Source organism: Hesperophylax consimilis, chromosome 5, assembly GCF_061612785.1.
Source record: "Hesperophylax consimilis isolate HC1 chromosome 5, BYU_Hcon_1.0, whole genome shotgun sequence".
NCBI classification, from domain to species: Eukaryota; Metazoa; Arthropoda; class Insecta; order Trichoptera; family Limnephilidae; genus Hesperophylax; species Hesperophylax consimilis.
Genome location: NC_142840.1, coordinates 41,176,320 through 41,187,577, shown reverse-complemented (window position 1 = coordinate 41,187,577; position 11,258 = coordinate 41,176,320). Strand labels below are relative to the sequence as shown.

Sequence of the window (11,258 nt, the reverse complement as noted above, 5' to 3'; positions counted from 1 at the left end):
TTTTGAATTTGAATATTAAAGGTGTTTATTTATTTTCCGTGCACGTTGTTTCGTGTTGAAGAAACTATTGGTTTTGAAACATGTCGATCATTTTGATTAAATAGTGGTGAATGTTAAGTAATAAAATTACGCAACGAAAATTAAATTACTTACCTGAATTTTTCTCCCCTCATCCAAAAAAGAAAATCGTAAAGCACAGCTGGTAACAGATGTGTAAAATAAAATAGTATGGTGTAAACTAAGAGGTTTGTAGTAACAAGTGTGGATGGATACCACAGTACACGTTGGAAAGGCATCTTATCCAGTGCTATGTCTCTTGTCTTTATCAAGCTATCGATGGTTATACGGCGTTTATCCCCTGAAGCGGCGTGTATTATAACACTGAAAATTATTAAAATCATTTTTCTGTATTTGATACTGACAATAGGTGGTGAAATTCCATTTTAATGATATGTTGAATATAAAAAAATCCACTTTTTTATTTCTGACCGTTACCGGTTTCGCCCTATCATGGACATCTTCCGACGGGTACAATTATGCCTTAAACTATAGTACATAGATAGTGTATATGAGGAACATTTGGGGAGGGGGGTAATACAAGGGTTTTACCATCTTAGGAGCTACGTCGTGTTTCACAACTGAATTTAGAATTATCTGGAACTATTGTAAATATGCGTTAGTGCTGGTAATAAATAAATAATTGGAAATTCAGTTGTGAAACACAATATATCGACATATAGACATTTGGGGAAGTGGGTAATACAAGGGTTTTACCGTCTTAGTTGATATGTGGTATTTCACAACTGAATTTACAATTATCTGGAACTATTGTAAATTTGCCTTAATGCTGGTAATAAACAAAATATTTGGAAATCCAGTTGTGAAACACAACGGTGACCGGATAAATCATTAAAATGATAATTCTCACATATTTAAAAAGTTATATAAAGTCATGGAAAGTGATGAAACAAAAAACTTTATTAACTGGGTTAAGTAGGTTAGGTTAGGTTTGGTTAGGTTAGGTTTAAATTTTAAAAAATTTCATCGTTTCTTATGACATTTTATCACTTTCTAAAGGTGTGTTGAATTGTCGATGTGTTGATTTATCATGGAACCATTTATATTCATTTGTAAAAATATGAATGGATGTAAGGAATATTGTTGTAAAAATGACACCTTTTGAATTTAGTGATCAGATAATAGGTTTGCGTATTCAATTTTTTATAAATGTTGAGGGTTATTGAAACACTACCGGAGACTTTTTCATGTCATCTACTCGCTGTTGTCCTGTCTCTCCTTTTTAAGGCCTAATGAGGAAATATAGGTTCCCATGAATACCGTAGCAACCCGTACCCACTGAAGATATCCTTTACTTGAATTCTTTCTGCGGGATTGAAGGTTCTAGGGACTTCCGCCGGATTTCGACAATTTATTATTGTGTATTATACAAAGGAAACACTTCACACATTTACCAATCAGAAGTGTTGAGAAGTCCCCTGTACCACGCTGAAGTAATGAGGGCATTCGTAACGTAGTCACAGGGGATGTAGTCCGTTACTTTGTCACCGTCCATGAGCATGCAGTGGACCACACCTGTCAAGTAGCCTGTTGATATTCCAATGGGGCCATTTAAGTTATCCACCCAACCAGGGACCGGCTCTTTCAGGCTATTGATAACTAGACAACATAATAAATATATTAGATGTTGGTAGATGATTCCTTACTTGATATAATACCTTTAAGTGACAAGCCCAACATATGTTTTTGCTTTGATTCCAGTGAAATGACACTATTACTTGAGTACGGTTGGAATATAGATTCTACGAATTTTATCAGATTTAACTTATAAGAAATGGTTTTGGAGATAAATTATATTTAACATATAGTAACCGACAAAGATGGGAGAGGAAAAATCATACTGCAGCTATTAATTAATACAAGGAAAATGATTGGCCCAAGGTGAAAGATTTGGATTTTTGAATAAAAACACTTACTTATAGATGGTCGAAATATTAACATTGGAATATCATATCGTGCTTCATGTACAACACTCTCAGCAAGGTTTTTTGTAAAGGTATACGTGTTAGGAAATCCTCCTAAAATCCTGTAAATTAAGTGTTTATTACATCTCCATCTTTAAGTCTGAGCATAGTGAGCATGGTACATGCTACATCTAGTATTAGTTATGATATCATGTACTGTACATTGCACCAAGGCAGATAAAGATACATTGTTTTATGTGAAACCGAACGAGTCGCAATTGCCCCTATCCGTCTGAACCCAGTTAGACTATGGCATTCCCAATTGAGATATGTTGGGAGGGGAAGGAGATGGGGAAGAGTCATGTTGTAATCTGTAATAACATTGAGAAATCATTTACTTACTTTGGTGTTATGATATTCAATGCGTTTTCATCCAAAGTTTCCACCGAATTAATCATTGTTCTCCAGTCAATTCCGTTAGGTTTATAGAACTTTTCTTCTATAACAGGCTTATCACAATTAGAATAGGCTGTAGAGACGTAGATGAAAACCTGTAAATGTTTAAACTTGTTTTTATATAAAAGGCATTAAACTAAATTTATAAATTTTACTTTCCTCCACTACAAATGACCCTCGACCAAGTCAACATCTGTCTATAATTAAATGTCATCGTGTTGGCTGGCATCTGACTATGACATTAATAATACTAATTGAGTCAGTAATGTTATAAAATGTGCAGAAATATTTTCAAAGATCCATTCAATGTAAATAATAACGACATCTGGATCTATACCTGAATTAAACAAAGAAATTTATTTTTATTTACACATATTCACCTTCAACTTTTTCATACCCTTTGCAAGATCAACCACTTCTCTTGTACCTCGAACATTGATCAACACAGCTTTATTTATAGGATCATCAAATCTGACAGATGAAGCTACGTGGAAAATCACGGATACAGTGTCTTCAAGTAATTTTCTATCTTCGTTACTTATACCCAAATTAATATCTAAAATGTCACCGTCGATCGGAACAAGCTTGGATAGAATACGTTCATCTCTTTGTCTTATTCTCTCAAAAACCTAGAAAAAATTTAGATTAACAATAATGACAATGATAATGACAATTTAGAATACGTTCATCTCTTTGTCTTATTCTCTCAAAAACCTAGAAAAAAATTAGATTAACAATAATGACAATGATAATGACAATTTACAGATTTTTTTAGTTACCATATTCCTATTTCCATTGGGTACAGTTATGTTCATTCAATGGTAAAAATAAGGATGTATTTAAGTAATGATGTTGTGCAAAAGATAACGTTGAATTTAGTGATCAAATGCTAGGTTTTCGTAATAACATTTTAATGGGTTGCGGGTTATTGGTACAATCTGTCATGTGAAAATTCCTACCGGAGACTTTTTCATGTCATCTACTCGCTGTTGTCCTGTCTCTCCTTTTTTAGGCCGAATGAGGAGATACAGGTTCCCAATATCCTCACAGGACCACAGCAACTTCTCCAGTAGTGCCTTTCCCATGAATCCCGTAGCACCAGTGATGAACACAGTTTTCCCCTTGAAGAAATCCTTTACTTGAACTCTATCTGCAGGATTTAGAAGTTCTAGGGACTCTCGCCGGATTTCGTCAGCCATTGTGTATATATCAATGTAGCCTGCAACTTGTGAGACTGTTCACCAAGGACTGCACGGAATATAATGTTGGAATATATATAATATCTTTCGCACGCGAAACACGTAACAGAGTGTGTACACGCTTATGTGAATAATTATGCTTGCATAACTGATTTGTAAATTAAATAAGACAAGGTTCTTTTGTGTTATGTATTTTGAATAACACATGATTTTTATTTGTATTTTTTATAAATTCTAGTTTAAAGATATGGTATCTATGTAAAGTATAATAGAAGTTATTTATATTTACAGTCCTCCTGACTAACAGGTAATCTTGATCCTAGGCGGACTATTGATTGTTGTGTTGGTTTTATAATTTAATTTTAAAATATAATTTTTATTTCCTCCTCTTCACTTAGTCATATTTTGATTTCTTATTTAACACTGTTTATCTCCTTCCGGTCTCCATGGTATTTTTTATGGATATTTTTAGTGTTTCCCTGTTGCATCTAAAAACAGTTCAAATAAAGCCTGTCTCCTACTGTATTCCTTCATATCCTCATGTCTAAGGATGTGGTGTTAGCAACCACATTACCCATTACTGAATCACACAGTCATGTTTACGTTCTACGACTCTGTTCTGTAGTCTAATTATCATTTATTTATTTTATTTTAAACACCCAGAGGGCTTTTACAATCCATGTAGTACATCTTTCAAGTCATGGTGGTTATTTAGTTTTGAATGATCTGCAATACCTGCTACAAAGATGGAACATTTAAATATATATTTTAATATTTTTTCCGACTTTACGTCCGGGTTAAATCTTCCCCACAGGAAAAACTTAACCCTTCCACACACTTTTCCACAAATGATCATCTAGTCAATCCACATTATGTAAGTGCATTATATAAGCATAATAAATACAAAACAATACAAGAACAACACGTCAACTTACCAGAAATCAAATGGGAAAATAATTCACCGACTCCAGATATTTTCACATCAGAGGATTCGGCTCAGTAGAACTGGACCTGTAAATCCTGCTGATCCCTCAATATAAATATTTAAAAAAATCTTTCGTAATCCTCCGTGTATTTAAAATGACAGATTTTTCCATTTTTATGTAGAAATTCTTTGACAGATCTAAGACGTCTAAATTTTGAATTAGAGAGCTAGGTATAATGCCAGTAGCCGAAATAACAAATGGTAATATTTTTATAGTCTGAGAATGCCAAATTAATATGGATGGGGTTTTTTCAGTAGGTACTGGAGGTTCAAATATGGCGTACTATATAATAATAATAATAATAATAATTGGATAATTTGTAGAGCGCCGTTTTTGTGAAAAATCACCTCAAGGGCCATATAGTTTGCCAACTGATCTCAGAAAGCTAAAAGTCATTGTGTTTCCACCTTCCATGTGTGACCCTTTACCTATGTACCTACAGAGTCATGATCAGTGATTTTCCTTTTCAAATTTCCCTTTCGTCTCTTTTCCTATATAATAGCCAAACCTTCATCTGAGCGGATGATTTAGCAAAACCAGGTGAGAACTATATTGCCATCTCCTTAATAATTCTTGGGACAAAATATTGTCGAAACCAAAAGCCTTACCATTTTCATACATTTAATCGATAATTTTATTTCATCCTCGCTGATTTTATTAACATCCGCCCAGTTCAACACCTTCTTGAAAAGTGATTAAAAAAACTACGTTACGTTAGGCTAGATTTGTAAGCCTTTTTTGTAATCACTTTTTTTTCATCACTTTTAATGAATTTCATTTTTCAAAAGTGTGTCTCTTTATCCGACAAACGAGCAGACTATTCTTAAAATAGTTAAACGTTTGGAAATTCCTGATTTGTTATGATTTCTTACACTTTATTTTTCCTTTTAATCAAACAAATTAACGTTAACAATAAAACTTTTTTGGCATAATAACCCTAAAATCATCAGAATTCCGAGTATATTTCATAATCTACAATCCGCAGTCGTCAGTTTAGGTTCTTGATGTTTATTTATGAAGTAATTACAAATCATGTTGCCTAATATAGTAAATTACTGGCCTTTACAAAATCTTCGCCACTTTAAAATCAAACCAACAGGAACACCTTAATTTATCTCTTAAAACCCGCACCTATGGTAATTCTAACATTTTTGAACTGTTATATCACTTCCTATCGGAAACGTTTTCATGTCCTCAACTTGATTCTATGCTGACTGAGGAGATACAGGTCACCAATATCTTCACAGGTACACAGAAAATTCCCCACCAGAGCCATTCCCTTGAATCCCGTAGCAAACTTCGTATTTTATTTATTTATTACGTTAGATAACATTTTTATTACATTTGTTCACTGACAATTATCCAATAATATCACAATACAAAGCATATTTAGAAATTGGCAGGGAACCTGCTACAGAATTGATTAGCTACATCTAAATAAAGAAATGAATGATAAATTGCACATATTTACATCACTAATATTATGATTTCTGAATATTGTTTTGATGAAATAAATGATTAATGCAATTTTATATTTTTTTCTAGTTTCTGTACATTCCAGCCCTCATTAATGTGAACCTATGTACAGAGAGTTTATTAATATCGTACATTATATATATACCTACACATAGCACTCTTTTTAGGGTGAATTGCCTAATACAAAAAAAAAAAAATATATATATATATATATATATATATATATACCTATGTGTGTATTTAATCTAAATGTGGTAAAGGTGTTTTTATGTCTTGTCAGGTTGATATTAGTTCCTAGATTGCCCGTTCTAAGGAACAAAATCGTTGTGAAAATGCTAATGAACGTTATGTAAATTTAAAAAGCAATTTGTTAAAACTATCTACTCAAGTTTTTACAAAGTGCATCATTATTAGGTAACTTATGTATAATTTCATGTGAGAGTTTTTCAGACTCCTCTCTACTCAAGCCAATCAACTATTTAGTTATGTTTTACATGGAATATATTTCGAGTTCAAACTTTATTGACTGGATTGAGAGGTTCTAGGGTCTGCCGTGTGAATTCTTCCACTTAACGGTTATTTAGAACCTCAAGCCGTCACTGCGTTATACTGTTCACTAATCGGGTGCATTATAATTTTTTTGCATAATTGTAATAATTGTTTGTGATATGCGCATTGTATGTAAATCAACTTGCACAATTCAATTGTTTATAGTAGTGTCAAAGCATCAATATTATATTATTATGCCAATTTCAATAATAAATGAATGGGTCAGTGACACGAAGAGTGGAATATACCTACTCTAAAAATCGCACTGGTGTAAGCCACCATTCAGAATTGAAACATTGCTTGAAATGGCTTTGGCCATGTTTGGTGATCAGATCTGAATACTTACACCCCCCCCCCCCTCCCTGCCACCTTCAGCCTCACAACATGCCCCAATTGGGGATGCCATAGTCTCACTGGCTCCAAAGCGTTGGAAATCTTTTGCGTTTAACAATTTTTTTTTGCCAAAATAGGAATTATATACACCCTCGATTTGGGGTTAAATATCTATATAGCTAATTTTCCAATTCTCGGATTATCTATGACAACTTACTATCGTGTAGCTTCAATCAGTCCAATACAATAACACCTTCCGCACAATGTTTTGTCTCCCCAGATACTGCAGCGCTTCTCGTATGTTCACGGAAGGGCGAGTTCTCGGATATGCAGCCCTTATTAGATCCAGGGTGGCAGGAATGAGGGGAAGGATAAGCAGCTCTAGAAATATCCTCACTATGGAAGCCCGCCTCACTCCATCCTCCAGCATTGACGCACACTGGATAAAAATACTAGCGCCTAATATAGTCACGCTCCCTAAAGGCTTCAACTCTCTATTATTTTTATCATTTTATTCTAGTTTACGTTCAATTCATTTGTTTTTTTTTTTTCCTGTTCTATTTTTTGTTTTTGATCATTTTTTGTATCTCTATATGTAACGAATTAATAACTAATACACAAAGTTAACAACAATTTTACAAATCACTCAATTATAATATTTACGAGAAGTTGATCAGTATCAACAAAATTTATAACATTTTTAATTTACACAATTTTTTTTTTTTTTTTTTAAACATACAACAAACGATGTTGTATTCCCATGAGTTATTAAACTCATTAAGGGATCGCCAATTGGTAGTTTTGAAATAGAAGAGTGAAAAAATATAAAAAAAGAGTTTTGTACAGAAAAATTAGATTAAAAATTAAAAATAACCAACCCAACCCAATGTGCAGACACAATGTATGAAGAAAACATTTACAAAACATTTCACAGAAGCAACATACAGACACAACATATGAAGAATCACTTTACAGATATGTCACAAAAAAAAAATGTCTTATAAGACTTTATGAATTATTATAATCACTCATTTGATTTATGTACTGTTGGTGTCAAAAAGTTGAAAAAGTATCCTCAATGATGGACTATATAAATGCATAAAAACAAAATCAGGAAAATACATTAAAAAGTACGGGGTCAAAAATAAACAGACCTAATACAAGATGTTTTACATTCAAAATACATGAGAAGATTAAAAAAGCTCATCATCACTGGATGTACAAAGTTTGGTATTTGGAGATAATTAGGACGGCTATCAGAACAGAGTTTGTACCTACTTATGACTCGTTTTCCAAATAATATTTGAAAAAATAGGATTTCAATATATCGTTTCGAGATTTGTTAGAGGCATATACCTGTCTTAATTCTTCAGGCAATTTGTTATAGTTAGTGTAGGCAATATATTCTAATGATTTCAGTCCGAACTTTGTTGAGTGTATTTTTGATATATGTAGTTTGTTGTGTTGTCGTGTATTATATTGGTGAACATCGTTGTTATAGTTCAGTTTTATATTTGTGTGGATGTTATACTGAATAATATTTAAAATGGTGTTTGTTATCTCAAAGCTAGGAACCATCTTAAATGGCAAAACAAGTGCGTGACGGTAAATATCTTTAACAGGTATATCCCAAGGCAAGCCAAATATGTTACGCATGGCTCTATTTTGGATTATTTGCACCTCCGATATCATTTTTTTGGTAGCAAAGCCCCAGATACTCGAAAGATATGCCAAATGGGAGTGAATCATAGCATAGTACAATGATCGCAGTATGGCTGTGGGAAGCAATCTACGTAGTCTGTACATTACACCGGTCACCGGAGCAATCTTTGATTTAACATGGTCAAAATGGTTTTTCCATGTAAGCCGTGAGTCAATTAAAAGTCCTAGATACTTCGCGACATCTGTTTGTTCCAGTTTGTTTATTCCCAGGGAAATGTTTAGACGTTGTCCTTTCCTATTCCCGAATAGCACATAGTGAGTCTTTTTAATGTTAAGGCTAAGTTTATTGATTCTCAACCACTCGGCTAGATGACCCAGATCCCTTTCCATGTCTTTTTCCATTTCGTTTAAATTAGTATTATGATAGAATAATATTGTGTCATCAGCATAAAGTTGAAGGGTACCTTTCAACCCCCATTTTGCAATATCATTTATATAAATCAAGAACAATAAAGGCCCGAGAATAGAGCCCTGTGGTACACCACATGTTATATTTCTATGATCACTTGATTCTTTTCCAATAACAACCGAAGAGCACCTACCCGTAAGATAACTAGATAAAAGTTTTAGATTTTTGCCCACGATGCCCAGATATTCAAGCTTTTCTAACAGAATCTTATGATCAACCGTATCGAACGCTTTTTTGAGGTCTATGAAAATGCCCGCTGCATATTTTCCTTGATCTAAGTGTTTTTGAAGAGTTAGTATAAAATCAAAGGCAGCACATTTCGTGTTGGAGAATTTTCTGAACCCATATTGTTGAGGCGTGAGAATATTATTAGTTGTGAGATATTTTGTTAGTCTATTTTTGATTACATGTTCAAATACTTTGGAAAAGACTGGGAGTATTGATATTGGACGATAATTAGATGGATTTTTTTTGCAGTCTTCTTTGTGAATTGGAACGATTTTTGCTAGCTTTAATTGATCCGGAAACAGTCCACTCGCTAATGATTGATTAATGAGAATAACAAGATGATCCGTTAATTTATCTTTACAGAATCCGAGTAAGTTAGTTGTCATACCATCGACCCCTGGAGATGCATTAGTTTTTAGTTTTGATATAATTTTTAAAACTTCTAGTTTGTTTGTATTGGCCATGTAGAGGGACTGTAATGGCTTTGGTTCCATGTTTATTGTATTTACGTCATCTGAATGAGATGGGATGCTCGCAGCTAGATTTTCACCAACCGATGTAAAGAAGTCATTAAACGCTGTACATATCTGCTTCGGGTCATTTATGTCTATATTATTGATGGTAAGAGTTTCAATTTTATTTGTCAAGTTCTTTGGACTGTTAGTTATGATTGAATTTATTGTTTTCCAAGTTTGTCTTGGATTATGTATGTTTTCTTTAAAAATATCTGTGTAATATTTTGTTTTGGCGAAACGTCTGTAATTAGTTACCGAATTTCTCGACTTATTTTTAAGTGATATAAGAAGACTGTTTAGCGGATCTTTTTTCCACTGTTTGTAATAAGTATTTCTTTCTCTAATAAGAAGATCTAATTTTTTGTCAAACCATGGTGTATTACCTTGCTTAGGGTTTCCTATTCGTAACCTTGGCTTAAATTTGCAAGTGTCAATCGCTGTTTTGATATATTTAAAAAATTGATTAAAATTTTCGGTTATATTGGTAGTGTTGTGCGAAAACGGTTGGGTTTCAAAATATGTTCTCAAAGCCCTCTTATTGATACTGATGTTTATGTTTGGTGGTATTCTGTTGTTAGAGTGGTGTTTCAAAGAGTTTTGGTAGTCTAAGATCATTATACTGTGATCACTTATCTGGTTATCAATATTGGAGGTCGTTGAAGATATGTTTTCTCTATTTGATATAATATGGTCTAAAAGAGAACTGCTGGTTTCCGTAACTCTCGTGGGATGTGTATTATTACATATGAAATAATTATATGAAAATAAAGTGTTGATGTATTTTTTTGTTGTATCGTTTTTTTTAAGAACATTAATATTGAAATCCCCGAAGATGAGTGTATCTAGGCTACTTTTTTGTAATATAGATTCAAGAGATACTAGAAAATCATTTATATTGTTGTTAGGTTTCCTGTATATACCATATATATTTAATGGTTTAAAATGTTTATATTGAACCCTAACTCCTAAAAAAGAGTTTTCATTTGACTACTTTTCAATAATTTCACAGTTAAATGTTTTGTGAGTATATATCGCCACTCCTCCTCCTCTTCCAGTAGTCCGGGAAGCAAAAGTACCCTGGTAGCCATCGATGTTGAACAAAAATCCTTCTCCATCTCCCAGCCAAGTTTCGGTGACAACTAAGACATGCACAGTATCCGGTATTCTTTTGAGCGTTTCTTCTATTTCGTCTACTTTGTTTCGAATACTTCTGGCATTAATGTACAGGACTCTCAAACTATTTTTTATAGGTATATAGTCATCCATCGATTGGTATTTCCTTTGTATGATTGATTGGTCAGCAGCTTTTTTCAACAAATTCCGGCGTAGTCTACTTTTTCCCTAACACGTTTATCCATCATCTTCCAGATTGGACATTCTGAGCTGGTGGCTCTGTGATCATT

The 11,258-nt window shown here is 33.3% G+C and overlaps 1 protein-coding gene across 1 annotated transcript; it reads right to left on the bottom strand.

The window, feature by feature from the left end:
• Nucleotides 1-1,468: 1,468 nt before the first annotated feature.
• LOC149423956 (putative fatty acyl-CoA reductase CG5065) lies at nucleotides 1,469-3,637 on the bottom strand. Its single transcript, XM_089631937.1, has 5 exons — nucleotides 3,398-3,637; nucleotides 2,819-3,067; nucleotides 2,385-2,533; nucleotides 1,995-2,104; nucleotides 1,469-1,677 (listed from the first exon to the last, which is right to left on the bottom strand). Exons 1-5 carry the CDS (start codon nucleotides 3,635-3,637, stop codon nucleotides 1,469-1,471), a joined length of 957 nt encoding a protein of 318 aa, XP_089488063.1.
• Between the last annotated feature and the right edge of the window lie 7,621 nt (nucleotides 3,638-11,258).

Coding starts and splice junctions, on each gene's coding strand:
- LOC149423956 (XM_089631937.1), bottom strand. CDS start 3,637: ATGGCTGACGAAATCCGGCGAGAGTCCCTAGAACTTCTAAATCCTGCA. Junction 3,068..3,397: donor ATGACATGAAAAAGTCTCCG/GTAGGAATTTTC, acceptor AATTTTTTCTAG/GTTTTTGAGAGAATAAGACA. Junction 1,678..1,994: donor AATATTTCGACCATCTATAA/GTAAGTGTTTTT, acceptor TATGTTGTCTAG/TTATCAATAGCCTGAAAGAG.